The sequence below is a fragment of the Nesoenas mayeri genome, assembly GCF_963082525.1.
Source record: "Nesoenas mayeri genome assembly, chromosome: 7".
Taxonomy (NCBI): domain Eukaryota; kingdom Metazoa; phylum Chordata; class Aves; order Columbiformes; family Columbidae; genus Nesoenas; species Nesoenas mayeri.
The window spans coordinates 31,252,760-31,280,368 of record NC_137551.1 but is presented as its reverse complement, the minus strand read 5'-3'; the positions used below and the strand labels follow the sequence as shown (position 1 = coordinate 31,280,368).

Sequence of the window (27,609 nt, the reverse complement as noted above, 5' to 3'; positions counted from 1 at the left end):
CTCAGCAGGTGAAGCCCTTGGAAAAAAGATGTGACTGTTTTGGCAGTGAGCCTGTAACATGAGGCTTGCAGATTACAATTCTTTTTTACCTGAATTACGTCAAATCATTTCCCTCTCTCAGACTTCCCTTGCAATCTTCTGAGGCTGCTTGTTGATGGTGAAAGACCAGTCAACTATTTCAAACTGATTTGACCTTGCCTTGGTTGGTGGCAGAGACCAGACCTTACTGGTAGTGGTCACCTTGTAATGCCAAATCCACTGCAGCGTGTCTCTCATTAAAGAAAATGTTCGGGCAGCCACAAGCCATGTTGAGGCATAGTGGTGGGTGAGCTGCTTCCCTTCGCACTGAAGGAGAGCGTGATTTAGCTTTCCTTGGCTCTGGTGGTGGTTGAAACAATAGGAATGTCCCCAAAGACCAGGACACGCAAGCCAGCAGGGCTTCTCTGGAGGGCAATAAATGGAGGCACTTATGTTTAATTAATTGTGTATTAGAGCAAACACTGGAAAAACACCCAAACCAACCGAGCAAAGCGGCGAGTTTACCACTGACTGCGGGGGGAGCCTCTGCCAAGAAAGCAGCCTTGAATCGGAGAGCGAGGAAGCAAAGCCCTTCCAAAGGGTGACTCAGAGCAGCCTCGCAGGCTCCTGCGCTGGACTGGGACTCGGAGGAGCTGCTCCTGGCCAGACACCGTCCCTCGTGCTGGCACCTTGCGACCAGTGAGTAGCCCCTCTGCCGGGGTGGTCAACTGGTCCCTCATGTGTATATATATACAGATGAAAAAATCATATGTTTTCCAACATGAGATTGTTCTTTTGGTTTTTCCATCTTCCGGCCACCAGGGATCTGATACATGCAACAGCACAGGGACTTTGAAGGGTCTCCTGTTCCCTTACTGACCTGCCGGCTCATCAGCTCAGCAAAGCCTTTGCTGGGGATGGAGTCAGCTGGAGGAGGTGAGGCAGCACTGGAAAAGGAGCCAGTCTTACCTGGAGAGAGAACAGACCTGGCTGTATTAACTGATGTTGTGAAGATCCGCTTCTCAGGGAGCAAAAAACCCAGCTTGTGCTGTCAGCAAGCTGGAGCAGACGCTGCAATGAGCCTTTCGCCTGTGGGACTTTCATACGTGCAATTTGCCTGTGAAGTGAGGAATTGGGCTGGTCTGTGACACACGGAAGCCAGGTCTGAACAAAGACTTTATTCCTGAAAACATGGTGCTTGCAAAAACAAACAAACAAAAAATCTCTGGTTAAGTTTGTTTTTGTGCCCTTGGTGGGTTTCAGAGGAAGGCAAGCGTGGCTTGGGCACCATTAATGACAGTTTTGGAAAACAGGCCAGTCAGATGTACAAGACCACGGAGAAGAAGCGTGGGGAGCAGCTCCCATGGGTGCTCCCCCTGCCCGGCGCTGCCCTCAGCTCAGCCCTCCCCAGCTGCTCCCCCGGCACCTCAGGCTGACCTGTCTGTAATACACAGAAACAAGTACAGGGGCTGGGGACTGGCTAGCTGGGGAAAGGCTACGAGATTGGGGAACAAAAAGAAGCGTTCTCTTTAGAAAGGTCATCCAGGCACAAGGACAAACCCAACTTTTGGTGCACCATGGCCTTGCAACTCTGCAGAATGAACTCGGGGTGCTGCAAGGCCAGGTCTGGAGCACAGCTGACAGCACAAGCTTAACTTCTCCTTCTTCCACCCCAGGGCATCCAAAATATGCACTTTTGAGTGGATATATATGAAAAAGAAAAAGTCTGTCTCTGTTTGGCAACATGGCACAGAAATGGCTTGCACAATCATATTTACTTTGGAGGTTCCTTTTGGGAAACATCTGCCTGTGCTGGGCTGTGTGTCAGCTCTGAACTCCCATCAATTTTCACTTCTCTTTCTTCTCTGTGCTCCTGAGCGTTTGCTGCTGCACAGGAGCCAGACACCCAGCCCCTGCCAGACCTTCCTCAGCTTCATGACTGCTTGTGGACCATTTCCACCAAGGAGCAGGACACAGCAGCAGCACAGAGACTGTCCCCTGAGTCAAACCTTGCATTTCCAGTACTGCTGTCTCAAAGAAAAATCATTAGGCCAATATTTTTCTTGTTTCTTCCTACATCTTACAACAAGGAGTCATGAGGACAGCATGTTGCTTGTATTCCTAGCTTGCTATTAGGTTCCTGGAGGCCAAAAGTTTGTCAAAATGTGGTGGGAAGTATGGCACGCACCACACTTGCCCTCTGTGTCATTTCATGTAGTATAAGGACATTTTTAGTCCAAGATAAGTACTGAAGGATGAAAATTAAAGGGAAAGAGAAACTGTGTTGGCCATTGGGAACAAGCAAGGAAAGAATTGCAAAATAAGTACTTTGCAGTTTGGATTTGCCGAGGCAAGCGCAAGGTGCACAAGAGGGGAAACAGAGTGTGCAGCTGCAAGTGTACGCGTCTGCAAAGATGCCCTAACTACAGTGCCAAGAAAATCAAACCTGCAGCCAAGAAAAACAGCGTTAAAATAATGCAATGACATAATCTAAATTCTGCTAGTGGAATCTAAGTTACACGCAGAACAATCAAGGAGGAAAACACTGACAACATTGGCTTGTGTAACAGGGATGTAGACCTCCCAACTGGCAGGCAAGAGAACACAAAAGCAAACACAAGTAAAAACAGTGTTAGAAAGAGGGACTCAACCTTACTGAAAGCATCAGCCAGGCCTGTCCCTGCAGGGTGATTCTGAAGTAAGAATGAAGACTGCACGCTCAGGTTTGTAAGTTTTTAACTAATTAGTTTAAAATTCACCGCACTCAAATATCCCACCAGAACAGACTCACCCGTTGAGCAGAGCAAGCCAAGAAAGCTGCAGCTCAGCACCAGGGCGCTACATCTTGCTCAAACAGAAAGCTGGATAAGGACATGATTAGCATTTCTTTCAAAGAAAGAAGGAATACACTTCACCAAGGGCTTGATCTCTGACCAAGAGAGGTCCTACCTGTAACATAAGTACTAGTGGCTGCACTGCGGGTGGGAGACAGGTGCAAACTGTGCTCTCTAAGCTTCTGCTCCATGCCTTTTACAGGCTATGAAAGTTTTGTGGTGCTGCTACTATTTAGACTAGCAATCAGTCAGGTTATAGACTAGACATACAAAAATGCAAATGTAGACCCCCACAAAAATATAAACATCCTGGCTCAGATCCAGCCCTGTATTTTGCTAAAAAGCAGTGAACAAAAATGTTTTTGTCAGGGTATAAAAGGTATTTCATTCATCCAATACCCTTTATTAACAGGATGTGCTTTTGGCGTATCTACAGATGAGTAGCATTTATGATTCATGCTTCACAGCTTCATCTGTATTTTAGACTTTAATATAAGCAACCTGATGCAACCCCTGATAAGCAGGAGAAGGGAAATGCATGCACAATACAAGATGTTCCCATCAAAATCTCAGTTCCTCTTAATGCAAAGAGGACCTACAGGACACAGTGTTGCTAGGGCAAACATCCTATTCAGCAAGCACCTCCTCAAACTGGGAAGGAGAGATCATCTGGTGTTTTAAACCACAGCCCTCAGTTACCATGTCCTCAGAAGTGCCTGAGTGACCACCTGCCCCACCCTGGGACAGGGAAAGTGGCATGTGGCTGCAGGCTCAATTGAGGATGCTCGTGCTGGACCCCAGAATGGACCCACGTGCAGGCAGCAACTCAACGGGGAGGCTCTCAGCAAAGACCTTTCAGTGTGAGCCTCCAGGCAGGCTCGAACCCACAAACAAGTCACTTCACACCCTGCCCTGCCCTCCTCTTCTCCCCCTAAAATGTTTCTTTGCGTGCAGCTTTGGCACTTGCGGGTCTGTGGGCAAGAAGGTGCTAGCACCCAGAGTCATCAGGCGACAGAACGTACCCGAGAACAAAAGATTGATTTTAATGTCCCAGCTTTGAGTAAGCTTGGCCGTTAGCTTCAGGAAGTCTTCATCATCTATGCAGAGGAGGAAGCAGATGGAAATCACAGAATTAATTTGATCTGAAGAGATTGTGTTCTGGAAAAATACAGGCGTCGGGCCCCATTACTCAAGGTGGCAGGCATGGGGACAGGACAAGCCACGTGTGCTGTGCAAGTGTGAACATGCTGGATGCAGATTGGTGGCGTCAGCTGAACCACACGTTTCCTCAAGTGAAAGGCCCAGGTCAGCTTTGCAGGCAGCTGCAGGGCCCCCCAGCTCGGGGGGCTGGTGACAGGCAGGGGGCCGTCCCTTCCCCACAGCCCTGTCCTGGGAGGACCGGTGAGATGAGAAATAACCAGGGGGAAAGGGAGAAGAGGTGGGTCTGGAGAGGCAGTTCTGGACCTCTCCAGGGATGGACATCCCACATGGGAACCAAGTCCCACAGGAGATGCAAGTCTCCCCTTTCCAGTGCCCCGTAGACCACGTGTGAGCTCAGTAGCTTGCGCTGTGTTTAGCATCACGAGTAGTGATGCAAGCCCCACTTCTACTTCTTTCCATTGCACAGAGAGAGCAAAACCACAAAGTGACAGCTACAGTCACAGCTATAACGACCCAACATGGAGCCAAGGCTCTTTGTGCAGAGGTTGGTGGAGGTCTCAGCAGGCTGCACTGCTTTCCCTTCACTTTGCAATTGATTTTAAAGACAACTGATTTCAAGGATCATTAATTTTGAGCTCTGTATCCCATGCTGGCCCTGGTGGCTTTTTAAAGGTGATGTATCCTCTCCCCTTGGCTAAATTTTCTTGTGGGTCCTTGCAGCCAGAAAGCCCACCTGGTCTTATAGCTCACATTTAGGATGTCTGCAGAGGCACTGGAGGGAGCTGCGACCTACCTACAATGGCCAACAGGCTCCTCATTTGAGGCTGCCATCAGGTTGGCAGCTAAAACTACTCTTGCTATGCACTCACTCCTGTGAATGATATTGATGGCTTGGTAGAGGAAGAGTTCATTTGAACTTTCCCATCTCTCCAAAAGTAAGATGCTATGTTTTGTTGCATGACAAGCAGACACAGGACCACTCCATCACGTCTTGGTGTCACCTCCACAAGCTCTGCCCCAGCCATACTGCAGTGCAAACCCAGGGCAGGGTTTGACTTTTGTTCTCAATGCAGAGGAACCCAGAAGCAGCACCTTCTGTGAAATCAGAGCAAGAAAGTGGTCTAAAGGGGGCTGATGTGTCCCACCATGGTTTCAATGATTCTGAGAAGACAGGCCAGTGGCCAAGTACCAAACTAGGTGGTTTGATTTCCCTTTGCAAAATGGGAAAATGGTGCAGATCACAAAGCCTCACAGACCACAGCAGGGTTGAAGGCAGAAACGATCCTCCCAGCCCTTGGTGTGGCACCACAGTGTGCCCCAGCAGTGCTGCATTTCTACATGGACTCCCAGCTCGGCTCCAAGGCCAAATACTCGGTTGCACATGCAATGGAGCCACAAACTTCAGAACAAAGGTAAACACAGCGCACATGTTTAGCACCCTTGTGGGTATGAATAGGCTATGCATTAATTCACACAATCATTCTGATTAGCTTGTAACATGATTTGGGTCATGGCCTGTTGGGCAGTTGTAACTCAGTCTGACTTTCTAGCTCTCCCTTTCCTTGTGTGAGGACCTGCCTTGGTCCATAGCTGCTGTCCCTCCAGCGAGAAGGGGTGTTGCTGTGAGTCTGAGGTAAGTTAGACAAAGAAAATGGGAAGAAAATTCCTCAGTTTAGCCACAAGTTTAGTTTAGCTTGGCAAACTCACATTATTTGAAGTGCCACCTCTGTACTGGCATGGGCAGAGGAGGGAGAAACAGCACTTTTGGCTGTCAGGGCTGAAGCCACCCTTTCTCCTCCTCACCCCAGGCTGTGGTCCCACAAGCATTCAGCGTATGGTAGCCTGCTGATACGAGGTGATGGGGGCTCAGAGAAGGGCTGTGCCAAGAAGCTCAAGTGCCTTTTGCCATTTGGCATGGTTCACCCTGCATGGTGCAGGGTGCGAAGGGGGTTAGCAAGCACAGGCAGCCTCTCAAGCTGCACTAACCTGCCTCTCTCCCAAAGCAGAAGCATTTGTAAAACGCAGTCACTGCTTGAAGTGACCCCACAGGCACTTTCAGATAGTCATCATCATAGTCCTGAAGTAATTGAGCAGCTATTGGAACAAGTGCACGATAAAAGCCTTTCCACTCCTGTCCCTCCAGCACCACTTTTGGATCTCATGATTTCTTCAGAAATGATTCAGCAGTAGACTCTCAGATAGTCTCCGTCTGGTTAAAAATAGTTGCTTGCCTCATATGGCTTTAGCATGGTACTGTCAACTGTAAAATGTTCCACCTTCCAAAAAAGTAGAGTGAAAAATGAAAGTGAGCTTTCACACATCATTACTCTCCGCAGTTGGACCACCAGAGCTTATTCCAAACCCATCAAAGGAGGAGAGACGAGCTGGGAAGGCATGCAAGAGAGATGCTCGTGTTACTGTCTGGTGCCCCATGGGTTCCCAAGAAGCTTTGCCCCCTGCACAAAAGCAACCAAGCTGATGGTTTACTCCTCTCCCAAGACAAAACACTAGCTCATTTTCAAGAAACGTTTACTTTCTGGGTTTCTGGAATGTAAGAAGAGCTTAGTCATTGCAGCTGGATGTCTCCTGATGTCAGTCGGGGGAACATGCTCCAGCAGGGAACCAGTACAGCCCAGTTAGCTGAGCCACATTCCACAGCTAACCCATAACAGCGGGGCAGGAGAGCATGAGAGCCCATCAGCCCTCTCAGCTCCCACACTCTGCAGGCTTGTGGATCAGCAATGGGCTTGTACAGTGTGACTGACTGGCCTGAACTGAATGTGTTTTGGGGGAAAAAAAAAAAAAAAGGATAATTTGTTTGTGATAGTGGACAAATGGTGCAGATGGTTTATTACACTTGACTCTTGCTTGAAGAGTGAACGTTTGCATTCAGGCCCAGATGCTGGAGAGTGTGAGGTGGGACCCGTGTGCCGCAGGGGCGCTGCAGGGAGGCGGTAGTGAGGCATGGCAGAGCAATAAATGGAAAGTGCTTCACGTCCAGCCTATATGAGACAGACGGCACTTCTGCAGTGCAGCCAGTCCCCAGTGCTCCTGCCCGAGGGGGGAACCACGGCACAGAGGGAAAGGCTGAGCTACAATTTACCTCATGGCCCCAGACCAGAGGACAGAGCCACTTGCAGTCACCATCATGGCTTCTCCCATTTGCTGAGCAGCAAACAGCCATGGTGGCGGTCACCTGCTGCCAGTGCCGAAGAACTACGGAGAAGCCAGAGGAGATGCAGAAGCATCTGTTGCTTTTCACTGAACACTTCAAAGCATCAGAAGCTGCCTTTGGAGGCTGTATGACAAATTGATGGTTAATACCTACATGAATTCATTTTTTCCCTCAGAGTTGCATTGCTATGCATAACAATCAATCCTCTGCACTTTTCCTCAAGGTGATATGCTAAATTCTGCTCCCTGGGCCATGGCAATCAGCTATTCCTGGAATACGGTCAAGCCGCAGATGGTACCTGTGGAAACTGCAGGGACTCTGCGTTGCTGAGCACCATGGTCAAAGCCTGACCACCATCAGTGGGGCAGGATGGGACCACAGAGTAAGACCTCCCACAAAGACCTAAGCAGGCCAAGTGCTGCAGGCTGTCCATGGGCTGCTCTCAGCACCCATCTCTGCCCCCAGGCATCACTCTCTGGTGCTGCTGCTGTATTTATGAGGTCCTGGAGCACACCTATCACGCCGGCACATCGCCTCATAGTGATAACTTCATCATAAGCGTTTGCTGTGGGTCACTCTTAGCAAGACGAGGGATGGGCCCAGAAATGAGAAACAAGTGGTTTGAAGAGTGCAGAAAGAGTCCAAGTTTTCTAGCTGTGGATGCCTACTAGCGTGCCAGACCCCGGGAAATATCTGTGTTTATGGGAAGGGACATTTTTCACAGGCCAACAATTTTAATGTGCATCAGGCCTCATGCAACTTTTCTTTCCATTTACAATTTTACGTATTTTATGTGATAAAGTTTGAAGTGTGGCTTTTGTGCATGAATGACACAGTTTCCACAATATTTTTTCATATGCAGAGACATTTTGATCTCATGGGGCATGAGTCAACTCCTATTTGAGGCCATTGGAGTCCTTCCAGAGACCTTCCCAGAGCCTGGCTAACTGGGCAGCTGAGGCCTGATGTGTTGTAGGTGCGAGCTAGCACGACCTGCTGACGTTCAGGACAGCTCAGAAGAGCGGGTCAATCTAAGAAAGCCTAGATCAGGAAATCACACTGATAGCATTCATCATGCTCAGTGCAAAAACTAAGTATCTGCCTCAGAAATGCACATGCTGCAACACCACAAGCACCACTGAGCAAGCTGGAGCAGTGGGCATTCAGCCCACCAAGATCCCCAAAATCTGCCCGTCTAAAGCAGGGGCCAAGTCCCTTAATCTTAAGGCTGCAGGAATCAGGGTGAGCTACAGGAGTCACTTGGCTGAGCTCCCTGAGTGGGACAAACATGTCCCTGGGTTGCCTGGATTACACAGACCAGGTCCTGCACCCTCAAAAAAGCAGCCCCGCTTCCTGTGAAGATGCCCAAGACTCCCCACACAAGGGTGAGATCCACACAAATTCATACAGGTGCCCATCCAGTATTCATGAATTTTATTCCCCCTTCTTAAGCACCGTTGGAAGAGTAATTTCTTTTTTTTTGGTAGAAGTGAGTTTCAACGGGGAAATGTCAGGTTCTCCAATTCAGCAAAACTCCATCAATTTGCCTCTGCTCAGAAAGGTGCCCCTGTTCTGCAGGGCCACCAAGGAAGAGAGCACACCCAGATTCTGGAAAACACATCAGACCCCAAACGAGCAACGAACAGGTCAGGCCCACAAAGCTACTCACTGAACATCCTCACCGTTTGCATGGCTTGCACACATCTCTATAGCTCTGTTATTGGTGAAGAGCTGGCGAGAGGGGTTTGTACTATGATGCTCAGCACACAGCATTTCTGCATTTGCCCACAAAGTGGTCTGCACCATCAGTAAATGTCATTGTGGGAGGTTGGGAGCAGGGATTCAAAGAGAAAGATCCAGCAGGTGGTAGCCTCTGCCTGGCTCTGCTGCTGGGGACCTGGGTCTTCTCTGCAGGACGCAGGGATGCAGCCCTGTCCCCAAGGGCAGCTCCTCCATCACCAGGCCTGCTGAGGAAATGGCACATGATTTGGAAATTAATCAAAATATGTTGTGTTTATGAAACAACTCCTAAGAGTTTAAAAAAGGGATTAGCATTGTTTACACACAAGCTGGATGGACTCTAACACGGTGCATGCTCTGTTGTGTCAACTCCTGCACCTGCATGAGATGTTTTAAAAAATCCTGATGAAACGAGGGAACTGAACAACTGAGTGTAATCAGCCCCATCTTGGTGCTCTTGCTAGAGCCACACTGAACATTTTTGCTAACAGAGCTGCAGGATGTTATGGAAAACCTTATCTCCAAGGAGCCTCTGTTCGTGTCTGAAGCAAAGGCTGGTGAAAAGCAGGGAGAGGACCTGCAAGGGAGCTAGTGTTGGGGTGGCCGGGGCGCAGAGCCCTGCTTCCCCTGGGAAGAGGGGAGCCCTTGGATGGAGTCCAAGCCTGGCAGGGCTGCAGCCCGCAGAGTGCAGGAAGGGCAGAGCAGCAGCTCTGCTAATGCCACCTCCATCCCCTTTCAGTCAAGGAGAAGATGTGGCCGAAGAAGAATGAAGCTGAAGCATGGTTTCTTGTGCTTTACCAACTATCAGAATTACCAAATGTGCTTTTCACAGTGTGCATTGGTTTTCTACCCCAGAAAGTTTCTGTACTCCTTCTTAGCAACGTGTTTTCCTCTTTCTCATATCACTTGCAGAATGTCCTGCCTGGATCGTGTTTGCTTGTAGGATGACACCAGGATTCACTCCATAAAAGGTTATTGACCTGGGAAGAGAGAGTTTCTAGAATTTAAGGGCTGGGCAACTTCTTGGAAACTGCCTTATCAGCACGGCTACAAACTGGAGGTTTAACAAGCCTTCCTGAGCTGCACATTGCTAGTTCCCATTCCTGCAGTTTGGTATTCGTCTCTGTACACATATGCTTATTTTGCAATTTGTTATTTAAAGCAGCTTCAAGCCAAGATTGCCACAAAGCCATGAAACCAAGCTCAATTGCTTTGCTGTTACTGAAATCAGGTGTCAGCTAAGTCCTAAAGCAAACCAGTCAAGGGGAGCAGACGTCTGGGCACAGACACTGTACAGGCTGGTGCCATGAACCTCATGTGTCATCTTTCTTTGCTGGTGGAGAAGGGAATTGCTGGGGGTGGGGGAGTGCTCGGTGTTGTTATCACCAGAAGCAAAAGGTGCTAAAATGGAAACAGAGAGGCACTGACTTTGCATAGCAAGGGGTGTCACCAGGGTGGACGCTGGTCTCTAAGAGCTGTAGAGGAGGACTGAGAGGGAACGGATGAGTGCAGAACTCCAGTGATTTTAAAGAAAACCTGATGATACATTGAAGTCTTCTGGAGACATGAGCCCACACTTACACAGGGACAGACTCGCTCTGAAGCTTTGCAGAGTCAGGGCCCCTGGTTCAGTGTAAACCCCAGGAGGGTCTGCAGTGCCTCAAGCCTTCCCTCCAGAGCAGGTCTGGCAGCTCAGCCCCTTGTCCTCCCTCAGCACCTCCACCAGTTCCTTGGCCCAGACCAGCCTTTGGAGTGATTCCTCCATGTGATGTATGGCCAGGCAGTCTCCATCCCATCAGCAACTGAGGGGCCAGGGAAAGCATCTTTCCAAGAGAGCTGTAGAGACCATGGGCTTTGCATCCCTGTGGTGCACAGTGTAGATGTGAGCGTGGCCCGCAGGAGCCAGCCAGCAAAGCCCTTCAACACCAACAGCTCAGCCACTCACCCGCTGCCCTGGCCAGGGCAGGCTGCTCAGCAAAGCCAGTCTGCCTTGGAAACAAATGTCCACAGAGCCACAGACATGCAACACCCATAACTTCACATCCTGATTTGCTGCTACGACAATCCTGTTTGCTCAGTCTTAGTGACTGAACTGAACCATAACCAAGAAAAACTGCAGGATTAGCCTCCAGTACCTGTTCCCATGGAATGGATTATCATAGCTGCCTGCACCAGGTAATGACCCCTGGGTATCACCATGAAAGCAGCCTAAGCAACATGGCAACCTACCAGAAGACCTCCCCCTGCTTCTGGATGTGGATGCCCCTTTCCCAAGTAATTTCAGCACAGCAGCTGAAGGCAAGTGGAGGCCGGTCCATGTGAATACAAGCATCAGAGTTTACAATTTTCTAGCATGCAGACTTGCTCTCCAAATAGCATCGTCTCTTGTTTGGCTAACAGGGAGGTGGTTTGAGAAGCATGGGCTGCAAGCTGTGAGGCTCACAAGATAGACAGCAGCCTTGAAGCACTTTAAAACAAGTTGGTTTTCCTCCTCATTGTTCCTTGTACTTTTGCTGTTCAAGCTCGGGATCTGACCCACTCACCTCACAACATACCTTACAAGGGCTCTGTTGTGCAGCCTGTGCATCCGCAATGCAATGGCAGCTGATGTAAGAGCTATTTTACTGCAGAATGAAAACGTTTCATTACAGAAAAAAATACCTTCCTCAGAGCTGTTTACATGGGAAAGCAGGAAAACCAGAGAAGGTCCAGAGAGATTTTGGAGGGACTCAGCTCAGCTCCTGTAGATGGAGGTCTTCTGCTTAACCTCACCCTCCAGACACAAAATTTGTCCCACTGTGCCCTTTTGTTTGCCTTGCTTTTGAGATTGCCTTGAACATCACTTTTAGCTGAATTGTCTAAAGCTGCCGCATGGCTTTGCAGTGGTGCCCCAAGGTTCTGCCACCAGTCTTGAAGCCTGAGAAAGAGCCTTTGGAAGAGAGAAGAGATGTTCTGGAGGGGAGGAGGAGGTGGCCACCATCTTCACACCAGTGGGCATGATTACAGTGAGGGAGTTTGAGTGTAAAATAGGTCCCATGTAACATTGGATCCCCAGGGACAGGTCCCTCTGGTCTTGGGCCATTGCGCAAGTGTGTGATTCCCTAAAGCAATGCTAACGTGCTGCTGTCGTCATGCTGCAGAGGTGTCACGCAGGCCTGGGACCTCTGGCTGTGGCCAACATGTGTGCTACAGCTGTCCCAGCAGCAGATAAAAAGTCCTGGGCCTCTTCAAGGTAGGGTGTCTCACAGTGGTGATGACGTTCAGTCTCCCATGAACCTGCAAAGCAAGTCTCTTAATGGTCCAGAGGGTTACTGTGACTGCCCCAAGGCCTCTGTGAAATGACCTAACACCTCTCTCCATCATTCTTCCCAAGGGCATCCTCCCATTCCTTGAGCAGGGGCCTCGGTGAAAAAATCACTGCAGTCACAGATGATTTTTCTATAGTGGAACGTAACATTAAACTAAACACTGGAACATGGAGACAAACAAAGCAAAAAAATCAAGGAATAATCCTTAGCTTATGATGGTTTTTGCAAAACATTGTCGAAATTAGGTTTTGTTGGAACAAAAAAGTATTTATCATATCTGTCAACACTGGAAAATTATGTTTAAATTAAACTTTATTTTAAACCCTGAAGATGACCCAGAAGTGATATGATATTTATAAATAGCTTATCATACACCACAGTATAAAAAGTACATTTATCCTTTTGGTATTGAGTCAAATTAATTGTTATGTATGAGATGGGAATTAGTTTTACCCTTCTGACTATCAAAACAGAAAATCATTAAAAACACTGGGAGAAGAGCAACAACAGCCCACAGGTCAGACTCTGCTGTGAAGAGGACCATAGGAAAATGGTCCCCATTCGAAAAGGCCACTCAGTGCTGAAGCTTGTGTGAATTCAAGCCAAGATCAGGTGGTACCAAGCAGCAGAGACCTCTGATACCTGACATTGTGCACAGGATTTCAACCCCTGATGTGCTTAAAAGCTGGTTTCAAGCCAGATCCCCATTTTAACTCGGTTGCACTGTGGATGGGTGGCTCTTTCCAAAGGCTTCACCCTGTTGTTTTTGGCCACAGCTTTGACAGGACAGCAGGACTGCAGACGACTTCTTGTGCCAGCTCAGCTTTGAAGCAACAAACGTCCTGTGGCCCCAATACCAAGCCCTGCAAAGGCTCTTCTGACACAGCTGAATAAGGCATTGTAGAAATTGTGCATAAGAACAACCGTGCAGCTGCTTCAGCCACCCAGGAACCCCCTCAGGCTGCTGATGCCCCCACTGCGAGCTCACCATGCTCCTTGTGCATCTTGGCGGTTCACGTGCCATGCTCACCAACCAAGGGGTAGAGCCCCTGAAAAGGGTTGCTACGTGAGACCTCAGGCATCCTGACTGTAGTGGTAAAGATGCCTCTGCCAGAGGGTGGCAGCAGCTACCAGAGGGGATCAGAAATATTCTCCTTGGATATTTCAATCTTCGAACCTCAGCTAGAGGAGACTGCATTCCTTTATCTGGGCTTCATTAATATCCTATTAAAAAACCACAAATATTCTCCTTTCTTGGGGCCAAGTAAAGTCAGCATGCTCTGCTCTGGTCATGGCTGTGACCATAGCCCAGATGGCTACACACATGGGAGATGGAGATGATGCCATCACTGAGGTGGCAGGGAGCCAAGGAGGTGACCGTGGATAATTTTGCGAAGCTGCCCAGAGAGGGGAGATGGGAAGTTGATGTAGAAAAGTGAGCTAGGGATGGTGGGAAGCTCCGAGCAGCAGCAGCCAGGAGCCGAGCGGTGACATGGGGAGATAAGGCTCTTGATGGATGGACCTCAGAAGGTTTGAAGGCTTTTGTTCTGTTTGAATAAGCAGTCAAATATTCACACAGATAAGCTCCAGAAATGCATCTGATCTGAAGCCCTTTGTATCTTAAAAAGTAGGGCTGGAAATAGCACAAGAGAATTCCTTCGGGGCTTCAGTGGCTCCCAGGCTTTCTTTCAGCAGCACCAGGCTGTCCAGACCCACCCATGCAAGAAAACCAGCAGTCTGGACAGCTCTAACAGCCAGACCTTCCCTGAACATCAGGCAGTCGAGTGTGCCCAGGTACCAGCCTTGCAGCCTGGGGGATGGGGTGATGCTCCTTCGCTTGTTCACTCTCTGCACTTTGCCATCTTGGTCCACATAGCTGTTATGGGTGGTTTAAAACATTGTTAAGGAAACGCCCTTGTTCACATTTGTGTATATCTTAACATATCCGCTGTCACAGAGTTTATATAACATTGGCTGGCACCTCTTCACGAGCAGAGTTCTGCCCACATCGAGCATCTCGTTGCGTGCAAAGAGCTGCAATAACCTGCTGATGAGCAGCTGCTGAGAGCAAGACCAGACAGCAGCACAGATGATCTTGGCAGACTCCTGCCCTCCTCATGCACCATGCTCAGACCTAGATGAGGGCTGCAGGCAGCACCGAAGACGGCCAGCAATTATCCCGAACTTTAAATTGCAGTGCTTGAATGGAGTGCTTTTGGAGAGTGCATCATTTCCTTGGAAATGAATTATAATGTTGTACTTTACTCCACTGAGTTTCCTTGTACCATAAGTTGTTTAAACAGTTTCTCATTATGCATTTCCCACTCGGACAAAAAACAAACTAGAAAGCCTGAGGCACCAAGGCTGGTAGGAAGACGGAAATCCTGCTCTGGCCATCCAAGTGGGCAGAGAGCAGCTCCCTGACTCTGGGCAGATGCTGGACACAGTGAAGCTTTGGGGCAAGAAGGAGCAGACAGAAGCAGCAGCAATTTCTAGCTCTGCAGAAAGTCTTCAGGCGACCTGAACACCTTTCAGGTTCAACTTCAAACAAATACAACTCCTGCTTGATTATGTAGGGCTTCTGTCTGAGCATTCCCCCATTTTTGGATGCTTAGGGAGGAGCCAGGTCCAAACACACAGGGCAGAGCAGCAGAGGGCTTTCAGCATGGGTGGGATTCCCCCTCATCCAGGGTCAACTCATTGCTTCCCCTTCCCCATGTCCCCACTCCCTAGGCTTCTCAACTTGCTATTTATATCTTTTCCCTAATGAGACCCCCATCCTCCCCTCAGCTTTAACATCTTCCTTGCCAAGCGGTGTTTGGAGTTTACATGAGAAAGCTGTTTATGTTATATAGCTTTGTAATAGTTTCCTCCTACACCACCTCCCTTCCTTCCCCAATAAAAAGCCCTCTGGCACGCTCGGCTAAGTCCATAAACAAAGGAGGGGTTTGGACATCCATCTAGTTTTTGGTGAATCCAGCGGGGAAATAATGTCTCTCTTGAAGGATGTTAAAGCCTGGGCTCATAATAGTAGGAAACGAGTGTCCACCCTAAGTAAGGAATCACCTACTTGCAGCTACCTAGCATAAAATAGAGATGTCCATGCAGGAGGCCACAAGTCGTCGTTGGACACAGGTTAACCATGGATGTTTTCCTCACTGGTCAGGATGGCTTTGATGTGTTTGCTAAGCTCCGAATAGTTGAAGTCGTGACAAGAGAGTGGGGAAAGGAGAGCACAGAAAGGCAGCAGTGTTTTGAACTCACCTAGGCTGATGAACAGAAGCAGAAGGCAATGCAAATCCACTAGGCTGACTGTTCCCTGCAGAGGAAAAACAGGCGCACAAATCCAATTCATTATTCTCTTATTTAATGCTAAGTAAGTCATTGAACTTTACTACTTGATCTATCCATTTTCTTTACTAGTAGGGCTGGAGGAAATCCTTCTCTTCTCAAAGGGGTTTCAAGTTTCTTGGTGATATCATGTAAAAAGTACTTGGAATGTATGAGTAAAAAATAGCTGCATTTCAAAGGGAGCTAGAGCCATGCAGATAATGATAATTTTTCTCTTCTGAAGCACAGAACCAGAGTGTGGAGGTCCTTGGGAGCTTGGAGCACCATTGTTCTTCTTCCAGGACCTTATCTGGAGACAGGCCCTGTGATAGACTCGGCTAAGGCCACTGAATGGATTATCTGCTCAGAGTGCTAATGGCATGCATTTGACAACATCAACTGTTTAATTTATGAAGTGCCTTGTAACATAAAGGCAAAGAAATCCATACCATGCAAAAGCCCAAGCGCATCCGGTGCAATTAAAAAGTATCTGATCAAAGCCCAGCCTACTCTGCAACACAACTTTCTTAACTGTGGCTATGTAGAAATGTTCTGTCTTCCTAAAAGGCATCTTAGCAGATTTTGTACAGTGATGGCAACATTATACAATGAGAAATATATTAATGGAAACTATCCAGCAGGGAAATTATTCCAGCCTTTTTATCATTGCATTCCCTGTTCTCACATGAGCAAAGTGCGCAGGAATAAAAGCAGTTAAACATCACCCACCAGAAGACGCGCACGGTGGGGATTACCTACAAGTCACTAACAGCTCAGTGGTGCCCATCAGCATTGGGATCCACACAGAGACGTTGTGCAAACAGAGCCGGTCTACCTGGGGAATTATTTTTCCAATGTCTGTGGCTCGTTGCCATGTCACCCTATTGCAGCTGGGGACAGCTTCGTGCCGTCACCTGGTACCTGAACTGCTCTTTCAGCTCCCTTGGTCCAGATCTCTGCCAAAAGTTGCGATATCTGTCCCATCCTCTTCACTCTGGTGTATTTACACAGTGGATAATCAGACTTAAATCTTGTTTTTCTTCTATTGCACAAATCTTTGTACAAAACTATTTATTTTTCACTTTTCACACGCAATGAGAAGCTTAATAGCCTATTCATCAAGCTTTTGAATATAATATTCAGTGTTGCTGCTGAAGAGAGGGAAGATTTAGGTGGCAAGTCCTGCTCTTCCAGCATGGTTCAGGCAAAAAGTCATAGAATCATAGAATCATAGAATGCTAGGGATTGGAAGGGACCTCGAAAGCTCATCCAGTCCAATCCCCCTGCCGGAGCAGGAACACCCAGATGAGGCTACACAGGAACATGTCCAGGTGGGTTTTGAATGTCTCCAGAGAAGGAGACTCCACAACCCCCCTGGGCAGCCTGTTCCAGTGTCTGTCACCCTCACTGAGAAGTTTTTTCTCAAGTTTAAGTGGAACCTCCTATGTTCCAGTTTAAACCCATTACCCCTTGTCCTACCATTGTTTGTCACCAAGAAGAGCCTGGCTCTATCCTCGTGACACTCACCCTTTATATATTTATAAACATTAATAAGGTCACCCCTCAGTCTCCTCTTCTCCAAACTAAAGAGACCCAGATCCCTCAGTCTTTCCTCATAAGGGAGATGCTCCATTCCCTTAATCATCTTGGTTGCCAGAGGGTTCTGGTCTGGGTCCCAGCTTCCGTAGCATCACCCCCGGACATGAGGTTTGTGATCACAGTGATGGATCCAAACTAGGGCTGCTACCAAAACAGATTATCTCAGCCCTGTCGCTCTGTACATCCCCACACCTCTCATGTCATTACCCATGTGTGTGCAACTTGTGTGGATCAGCTGAAACAAATGTCGTCTGGAAGGGCTGTTTTTCCATCAGATGAGCCCATTGCGGAGGCAGCAGGGCCGGTCTGGGCAATGAGGGGTTGAGGGCCAGGGAGGGTGTGAGTACCAGCTCTGGCTTGGATGGGCTGATGGGAAACACCTGGCAGTGAAACAGGAAAAAAACGTCTCCTGCGGATGCTCTTGAGGTGGCCTAGAGAAGTGTTACAATACCGATTGCTACTGGCAATTACTGCAGCAGCAGCTGCCTTGCACTGAATATTACATCAAAGCCCCAAGAAGCCTGAGTATTTGAGCTGAGCTGATTCATGAGCACATCAGATGCTCTTGTGTCAGGATCCAGGATTTTGGGTGCAGTCCAGTTGCACTGGTGTCCTGGTGATGGGAACCTGCCAGGGCACCAGTGATGCTTTGGCTGGGGTGTGGGGTGTGAGCAACAGGTCTCCCCCCCATACTGCAGCGAGGGCAGCAGCCTGCCAGGGAACGCATCCCACACCGCTCTCCATGTCGTAAGCAAGCTAATTGAGATTTTATTTGACGGCTCCCAAGCGTGTATTTAGGGGCAGAACAGACAAACAAAACATCCCTGGCTGAAGGCGGGCTCTGTGAGCGGGCGAGCTGTGGAGCAATGGGAGCCTTGCAGGACGTCTCCCGGTTTACCTGCTCCAGTCCAAGAGGAAGCGCTCCTCCCTCCGCAGCACAATGGTGGGTTGGCCAACCCCACGTGGTGACACAGGCTGGCACACACCTTGGTGTCGCAGGACACCTCTGGGGTGCACTCGTGCAGGTTGAACTCCCCACCAAACGCAGGGAGAAAAGCCTGGAAGGAGGGATGGCTCCCAGCTGCACCCCAGCAGCTCTCCTGGCTCCTGCCCACCCATCACTATGCAGGGGGAAGGCAGGTGTGCTATACACCCAAACAGGAGCAGAGAGAGGGAGGCTGGGGGCACAGTGAGCCATCCCTGGGGACGGATAGCACTTTCCCAGCACCGTAGCTCGCAGTTTGCCAGCAGCATTTGTAACTCTCACTGGACGGGTCAACAAGGGGCTCGTCATCTACACACGGCAACTTTAACCCAGAACTTCCCTGCTAGGAAACCCTGCCAGAGGCTTGTCTGAATTCCTGCTTCTTAACAAGAGCTCTTTAAATTTTGGCCTCAAAGCACTGTTTAAATTTCACCACGTGGCAAATATTTGTCAGGAGCCTTTGTGCTGTCCCTGCAATTTTTCCTTACACTGGCAGAGGACTCTGCAGTCCCACTTTGAGGGAGGGCAGCTGACAGCACCTGAGGGGGCTGCAGCACTCGCCTGGCTCTGCAAAATGACTTGTTGGTAGCTGAAATACTTATACACCTAGCAGCTGCTGAGATTTTGAGCTCTTCAGTGGCTCTGATTGACTCTTTGGTGTATACACTTAAATCTGCCTTTCAAAGCATTGTGCCAACAAGCTTAAAACTGGTTGTCAATATAATTCTGGTGGGAAGAAGTCTAAAGATCATGGCTTTGAGAGAGACGCTGGGCCAGGCATGCAAGGGTACATCACTGCCTAGAGACATACAACAGTGGCTAATGGCTGGAGCACCCAACTAGTAGAAAACCCTCATTTAATCCCATTAAGGACAACAGGATTCAGTGCATTACACAGGATCAGAAGGGAAAAGCACACCACTACATCTGAGATGCGCTACTAACCAAGGAAACGGCAAAAGCCCGGGTAATCTTCTGTTTTCTTCTCTAGGTTGTGGACCTGGAAATCAGGACTAATTTCCTATTTATTTGGTGCTTTCACAGCTTGATGCTGATGGTATTAATAAGTTCAAACATCAGCCTCGGAAGGAATGGGTATGACCCAACCCAGACCATGCCTAACATCTGGCACCATTCACATCTGTGCCAGGGCACAGCCAAAAAAACTTGTGCTGCTGGGTGCTAAAGCCGAACAAGCAATCACCACCATGAAAACTGTGGGAGCTGAGCATGTGGGAAGACAAAATGGCAGTTTGTGAAGCAAACGTGCGTACCAAGCTGCCAGATTCTGTGAACCAGGAAGCTGATCCTCAGTTTACATAACAAACCCAAACTCTCCTCCATCGGCAGCTCAGCGGGCCCGATGCTGTCACTGGTGCTTGCAGGAGGGAGCGATGACTCAAGGGAGCAGCAGCTCGCACCAGCACGCCCAGCACAGCACCCCTTACCCCACTGCTGCACCCCTGCACCTGTGCCAAACCCCATGGGGCAGCTCCTCTTGGGACACTGAGGGAGAGCACACTGGCTCTGGGCTGGGGGAAGCCTCCAGGTCCTGCAAAACTCAGTATAAGCTTAAGCCCCTTGAAGGGGAAGGGGGGATGCCAGGAGGGAGGCACATTTCCTGGGAGCCATGGATGGGCAGGGAGCTCTGCAGCTTTATGTTGGCTGAGAAGCTGCTGCTCAGGTTGCTTTAGTCTGCTGCCATTATCCAAAAATAACAAGAAAAACTTTTAGGGATGTTTAGAGCATATTTCGGCTGCCAGTCCCTTGCTGGAATTGTATGGAAACAGTCTTACCTCTCAATCTTCACTTACGTTTCTATAGTGCATCTGCCTGGTGCATCCCTATCCAAACTGCTTAGACTTTTTCCCAGTAAGAGGCAACACCTATATCATGGCAAAAATGCCCTGGTTTTTACTGTTTGCAATGACAACTCCAGGTTTGCTTGCCAGCATCACCTTTTTTATTCTTTTCCCATCTCGGTCACTTTTTCAAGTGCAGTTTGACAGCCTGAAGTTACTGAATTGCATGAATAAATCGCCTGCTGTTACCACGGCTGCACCTCGCAGATGGGCGGGAGGACAAGCATCTCAAATAAAACGCCTATCGATTTCTTCTGCGAGAAAAATTATTCACAAATATCGTTGGCCTTACATTATATGCGATTGTTTATATAAAGAGAAAGACTCCTTACTTCCTCCTGGGGCGTTGGGAATTTGGCAGGCTCTGAAAGGGAGTCAGCGGTGCAGAAGGGTAATGCTCCTCCGGGGGAGTGTGCTTAATGCTATTGCAGGAGATCGTATTAGTGCTTTTGACACGATCAAACAGAAAGCTCCAGCGGAACAATGAGTTTTTAGGACAAAAAGTGAAATGTTAAGAAGGTGTGCACATCTTGGTGAATTTGCTTCATTTCACTCGTTGATGTGGCGGCAACAGAACTATTTTTAGGTATAATCCTTCAAACAGAACATGACTTCTCCTTTCTGATTAGTACAAAGCTGGCTGCTAGTCAAAGGATAATTATTTCCCAACACATCACCTAACACACACCAGCAAACAAAACACTCATTATTTGAGCTATCCAACATTAACTGTTGTTTAGCAGTTAACATTTTCTTGACAGCTTTGAATAGGACTAATTGCTCCACCTTCATTAGCAGAGGTCATTTACCCTGGTAACAATACTTTTCTGCAGATACTCTCTCGTGTAAGATTAGATTATCAGGTCAAATTCTGCTCCCAGTGACAATGATGCCTGACCACATTTGGCCTCAAGAAAGTCTGCTCTTTCAGTTCATAGCTGCACAATTTCCAGCCCCGCAGCTGATATATTACATAAAGGAAGTAAGTGCACTCCACCGGACGGGAAATTACAATAAATTAGGAAAGTGTGCAGCACAAGGAAGGTTTGCAAAATAGCCACTTAAAAGTTATTAATAAAACATTGACTGCAGATAGGGCTTAGGGAAAAAAAAAAAAGCTGATAAAGAAGTTGTCCTTATGCTTGAAAACGTGCATACCCAAAATGGAAAGCAGCATTTGCAGGAGAAAGGTGTGTGCTGTATCGCAAACACCTGGCTGATGCTGTCAAATGCTGCGTGTGCCATGGGCACAGTTCAGATCACAATTTTAGGCCACATTTTTTGCGTGCAGTTTTATTTGTTCATCAGTTATTGCTTGGAGCTACAGTCAGATAATGCTGAGGGTCGTGGTCCCAAAGTGCAGTGAATTTGCAGGAGTGTTTTTGTGCAGCGCTCACTGGTGGGGAGGTCCTTTGCAGGCACTTCGTAGCCCACTGTGTGTCTGGAACACCCATCACTTTCCTGAACACATGGAAAACTGAAGCCAGGGTTCCCACTGATATCTTCCCATCTAAGCACGTGGAGAGGTGCAGCCTGCTTTGCAGAAGTGCTGAGCAAACACCGCTTAGAGCACAGCCGGCGCCTTTGAGGATCGGGCGTCTTGCATGCGGAAGTCTCAGCTGCCCTCACCAAATAATTTTGGTCCTGGCAGACACTGGATGTTTTCTCCGAGTGGGTTTTTGTGTTACCTGGGTCTCCCTTTCCTGCAGGCCTGAGGCTCTTTGCTGTTACTTCCCTGCCCATGTACGTGTGCAGCCGCATGCCTATCACCTATCCTTCTGACTCGCAGCTCCAATTGCTAATCCATGTCTGGTTTTCATCAGAAAAAGAAAAAAAATATTCATCCTGAGTGTTTGACTCATTGCCTCTGGACTATTCCAGCTGCCCCGTAACACTTTTCAGAGTATCCTCCTTTACCGCGGAGAACAGGCTGTTCTGAGCGTGATCCCCGGCAGACCGCTTGCCAGCAGCCTCCCCTTCCTCGCACACGTGCGTGCCACATGTCCCGCTTGTCTGCACCGCTGCTGTGCCACCGGCTTCTTTACACCAGGCAAGACGGACCGGCCCCTGCCATCCACGCTGCCGGGTGGGTTGTCTTGGCCGTCTGCGAAGGGGCTCGACGTGCCAGGCTCCAGACTCCTCCAGCAGGTCATTGACTGGCCCAAACTCAAAGGCAGACACATCCCCACCACTTTGTACACACTGCTGGCCCTGCTGAGGCCAGTGAGCAAAACTCATCCTACCTTTCATCTTCTTCGTTTCATTTCACTACACTTGTCCAGGGGAAGTGTGACCCAGTGCAGTTATTCAGCAGGGGAAGCTGAGCAAGTTCTGGCCATCAATTTCCTACCTAAGGACCCTGTGGAGCCAAAACTTTCATTGCTTTTTAAATTCTAAGGACATGAGTATTCAGATGGTTAAAATTAAGTATGTGAACTGATGCAGGAGACGAAGATTATGAATAATGATCATGATGATGCACGCCATCCTGTGCACCCTTTTGGTCCTGTTGTCTTTGCTGGAATCACAGACAAAACCAGATTAAAAAAAATAAAGAAATCATTCAGTGGTAGAGCCTAATTCACTTACCACCTGATCTGACATCACCTCGGCATTTTAAGGAGTGCATTTCCCTATTATCAAGGAGACATTGTTAACTGCAGCTCACACAGAACACCAGTAGCACCAATGGAAAAATGTTATTTACTTCCCTGGTCCCATTATTTTGTCTTTGCATAAAAAATGTAACTTATTTTCCCCCTGAAAAGTCATCATTAGAAACTGCAAAAGACAAGTTCCTTAGTTTTTAACATAAAAAATAAAGAAATGGTTTCCAAAACAAACCATTGGCCACCACCCTAAAGAACTTGCTTTGGGAAGTACTCTTCCTGGGAGCTGATTTCTAATTTGACTATACCGAGCTTAATAAAGCTAAAAACAACTTCACTTTTATTCTGTACTGCCTCTTTGTTGCTCTATCTGCCATCTATTCATCGCAGTAATGAAAAACTTTATGAAATCACAAGGATGCAGCGTGCCTTCATAAAGTGATAAAGGATGACAATCTTTTGGACCAAGGATCCAGTGGGCAGCTCTCCTGCTCACAGCACCTCCTCACCTGGACCAGTACAAACATTGACATTCGCTTATCGTAATTTGGCCCCCAAGGAGTATGTGACTACTGGCAGCACCCTGAAGCCACACTGCACATGACCATTAGCTTTATATAAAGTCTGCAAACTAAGGCAGTTTTATTTCCCCCAGTGACAACAGCACAGGTTTCCTCCGATTTCAGCAGTGTTTAAGTCTGTCCCAGAGTCCTATCCTGCTCCGGTTACACCCCAGCCATTCCCTCGGAGTTTATCTCCTTTTCTATAGTAAAAAGGAACAAAAGCCCGGATTCCTGTGACCGGCTTCCTGGCTGCCATCTCCCCTTATAGGGCATGAGCCTCCTCCTGCTGCTTTTCGGGCAGGGGTCTCCCCAGACCCCGCTGCTCAGCACCAGGACCGGACCCCCCAGGACACCCACCACCCCCCTTGCTCGGGCAGGATCAGACCCGCTGCCGCCACGAGGTGGAATTAATAGCGTGTACGGCATACTGAGATTTCTTTCTATGTGAGCCCGTTTTTAGCTTGCAAATTAAGCATCCTCTGTACTCTCAGATACTCCGGTCTCCTCATTCCCAGCTGTGTACTCCTAATGAAAAAAAAAATTCCAAAAAGGAATAGTTACAGAAAATGAGTGTATTCATTATCAGAGTGGAAACACCTTGCCTTTAGCCATTAATTTTAAGGGAAGTCAGCAGACCTCGGCGCAACAGGAACACAACCTTATTGGGTTTCAAACACGTTTTTTAAAATACTGTGTCAGGAAAAGCCATTAGATAGAGTTGTATTGGTAATCTGAGCCATCTTTGTAGAAAAACAAACGCTGTTCTTCCCATTATAGGTAGGTATTGTTTCAAAACCTATAGAGACACTCTTGCTTGTGCTGCAATGGTATTTATTGCACATAGACCAATTACTTACACAGTAGTAAATTGCACCAGAGTATAAATACGTTATAAAACACACACAGAGAGGAAAATGGAAATGACACGCAAGTGCTAAAATAACAGCAGATTCACGTGGACACTTGGAAATAAAAATAAAGTCCCTTAAGATACTTTAATTTATAATACGGATATATTTACAGTACCTTCATAAAATAATATAAAAAGTCACTCTCAATAAAACTATAACAGATCAGAAAAAAACAGAAATCAATTTCAGGGTTGGTGTTATTCAAACCTCCATTTCATTTTAATTTGCGTGTGTGTACGTGTGTGCAAGTAACATCTTCAAATAACTTTACAACTCTTAGCACTGTGCAAAAACTGGCTTGGATGCCATTTTCAATAAAATGTGCAGTAAATTTTTGTTGTTGCCAGGATTCCCCTCCCCAACCCTGTTCATCTCTAATTACAATGAACAATCTGCAGAAGGCTCCTCACTGCCCACCCCTTTTTCATAAAATACTACTTATGGTACGTAAATACGCTGTTTAATATAAACACGGTCGGTTTATTCCCCTGTACAATATGCACAGTTTGAGGTAGAAGTTTCTCAGCCTGACTGCTATTGTCTGGCCGAAGGAGATAAGCACAATAACTCACGGCTTGCCGATGCAGAGGGAAAAAGCACAAGAGTGTGGGTTGGGTTTTTCTACCCCCTTTCAAAATATACCTGTGCTCCTCATTATTTTTCTCCATCGCTGCTCCGTGGAAGAGGGAGCACAGCTGCTTCAAGCTTAAAACTCATCCCGTCTCTGGGTCCGTACTCTCCACTGGGAGCACCTGCAGCACAGACCCTGCGCCTCCCCAAAAAACACCCAGGCTGCGGGTGAGGGAATGAACCCCCGGGGTGTCCGACAGCCCCAGGAAGGTGGGGGAGAGCTGAGACCCCGGCTGTATCACCTCCACACTAAGGTTCAACCAGCAGCACGGTCCTGGGACAACTCACCCAAGGGACGGGCGCTGCCACAGCCCCTTCCGAAAGAGCTTCTCCTAAATATAAGCTGGCTATCTTTGGGACAGGCTGTTTATTTTCTTTGTTCTCCGGTCAGTGGGTTTCCTGTTTGCTGTAGTTTCGGATGAGGTATGTCATACACGAGTTCACCTGCTTTTATTCCTAAGTAAACACCCGCTCTCTCCCCGCTAAGCCAGGGATCAGGTTTGCTTAGCATTAGCTTTACCAACAGGCAGCTGCTGGGATTTTTCTCCTTCCATGTGTCTCCCTATCTGTTCCCCCTGCCCGATGCAGTCCCCCACACCCTCCCCCCTATACCTTGGACTCCGAATCGGATGTTTTGCTATTTCTCTCCTCCAGGCTGGACTCGCTGCCGCCCTGCGTACCCCCGTTGCAGTCGGACCAGGTCCCTCCCAGGCTGCGCTCGGGGGAGCCCACGGTGCTGATGAAGCCCCCTGGCAGGTGGGCCGGGTCCCCGCCGCGCCGACCAGCTTTCCGGGGGCAGCTGAGCAGCCTCTTGAAGGCTTTACGAAAGTCAGGGCTGCGGCAGTAGATGATGGGGTTGAAAGCAGAGTTGGCGTAGCCCAGCCAGTTGAAGAAAACGAAGAGCCAGTCTGGCACCAGGTCCCGGTTGAAGACGTTGACGATGTTCACCAGGAAGAAAGGGAGCCAGCAGAGGGTGAACACCCCCATGATGATGCCCAAAGTCTTGAGGGCTTTCTGCTCCTTCATAGCCATGATCCGGGAGGTCTTCCGCTTGCTGGCTCGGCCATTGCCGAGCATGGGCTGGTGGTGAGGAGGTGGGGGCGGCTGTGGCTGCTCGTGGCTGCCGTAGAACCGGCCCTCGCACCGATCGATCTTCCTGATCTGCTCCTTGGCCTCTCTGTACACCCGGAGGTACACAAAGATCATGATGAGAAGGGGGATGTAGAAAGAAATGATGGACGAAGCGATGGCATAAGCCCTGTTGGTGACGAAGTCACAGCAGCCCGGGTCCTGGTAGCACTCCAGAGCCTGGGGGTCCTCATCCCGCCACCAATGCATCATGATGGGCAAGAAGGAGACCAGGGCAGAGATGGCCCAGACGGTGCAGATGATGCCCTTGGCCCGACCCTTGGTCATGAGGCTCTGGTAGCGGAAAGGTGAGGTGATAGCCAGGTAGCGGTCGATGGCAATGACGCACAAGGTCTCGATGCTGGCCGTCACGCAGAGCACGTCCAGCGAGGTCCAGCACTCGCAGAGGAAAGATCCCCAGAGCCAGGTGCCCCGCACCACCAGCGTGGCCCCGAAGGGCACCACCAGCAGCCCCATCACCAGGTCAGCGCAGGCCAGTGAGGTGATGAAGAGGTTGGTGAGCGTCTGCAACCGCTGCGTGCGCCCGATGGCCGCGATCACCAGCACGTTCCCCGCCACGATGAGCAGCACCACCAGGACCATCAGCAGGCTCATGCCCACAGCCCACTGCTGCGACAGCAGCTCGGCGGGCAGCTGCCGGCTCCCGGGCGGCGCCGCCGTCACCCCGCCGCCAGCCACCGAGCGGTTTTGGGGGCCGCAGTCGGGCGGCAGCCACCCATCGCCCATGGCTGTGCGGGGCGCTCCGGCCGCCGCCGCGCCGCGGGCTGGAAGGCGGCGCCGCCGCCGCTGCCGCCGCCGCTGCCGCCGGTCCGGGTGCCGCATGGCCCCACGCCGCTGCCCGCCCGCCCCGCGTCACCGCCCGCAGCCAATCCGCATCGGGGGGCGGAGCCGGCCCGCCCCGCCTGCCGCTGCCTGCCCTGCCCGCCGCGCTGCCCGCATCCCGTCCCGCTACCTGCATCCCGCTCGGCTGTCGGCATCCCGCCCCGCTCCCTGCATCCCGCCCCGCTGCACGCATCCTGCCCCGCTGTCCGCATCCCGCTCCGCTGCCCGCATCCCGCCCCGCTACCTGCATCCCGCCCCGCTGCCCGCATCCCGCCCCACTACCTGCATCCCATCCCGCTGCCTGCATCCCGCCCCGCTGGCTGCATCCCACCCCGCTTTCTGCATCCCGCCCCGCTGGCTGCATCCCGCCCCGCTGCCCGCATCCCGCTCTGCTGCCTGCATCCCGCCCCGCTGTCTGCATCCCACCCCGCTGCCTGCATCCCGCCCCTCTGGCCGCATCCTGCCCCGCGGGGCTGTGCGCAGTGTGGGCTCCTGCCCGCGGGGTGCATAGCTAGCGACTGCCAATGCTTGGTGCACCCTCCCACTAGTTGGAATGGGACTTGGAAAAGGCGGGTTTATACCCCCAAAATATTCACTGCGACCCTGGTCCAAAGCCAGGCTTTGTCACCGCCCTTGCAGCCCCCGGGCAGGTGGGCTCTGCATCCTTGGGAAGACGACATAAGTGCTGGGGGACACATCTCATGCCAGAGATATCTCACACACCTCCATTGCCAGACACACCTTTGTGAGCTGCTGGAGCAGATGCTCCCCTTCTTTACACCTGGAAAGTGTAAAATACCGAATACCAGCACTGCCAGCATCATTGTCCATTGAAAAGCAATGTACACCTCCCACGGGATATCTCTTTCAGGGACAAACCCCACACTCACAGCTCCCTGTCACCAGTTCCTCC

At 49.6% G+C, this 27,609-nt stretch overlaps 1 protein-coding gene across 3 annotated transcripts; it reads right to left on the bottom strand.

Moving 5' to 3' along the window:
- Positions 1 to 202: 202 nt before the first annotated feature.
- On the bottom strand, positions 203 to 26,686 carry ADRB1 (adrenoceptor beta 1). Of its 3 annotated transcripts, none has more exons than XM_080348089.1 (3): positions 25,338 to 26,686; positions 15,501 to 15,555; positions 203 to 987 (listed from the first exon to the last, which is right to left on the bottom strand). In XM_080348089.1, the coding sequence occupies exons 1-3, from the start codon at positions 26,598 to 26,600 to the stop codon at positions 755 to 757; spliced, it is 1,551 nt and encodes a 516-aa protein (XP_080204215.1). In that variant the 5' UTR covers positions 26,601 to 26,686; the 3' UTR covers positions 203 to 754. The 3 variants fall into 3 exon arrangements, with proteins under 3 accessions (XP_080204215.1, XP_080204216.1, XP_080204217.1); XM_080348090.1 differs by lacking the exon at positions 203 to 987 and adding an exon at positions 14,016 to 14,112; XM_080348091.1 differs by lacking the exons at positions 203 to 987; positions 15,501 to 15,555 and adding an exon at positions 21,870 to 22,530.
- Positions 26,687 to 27,609: the final 923 nt, after the last annotated feature.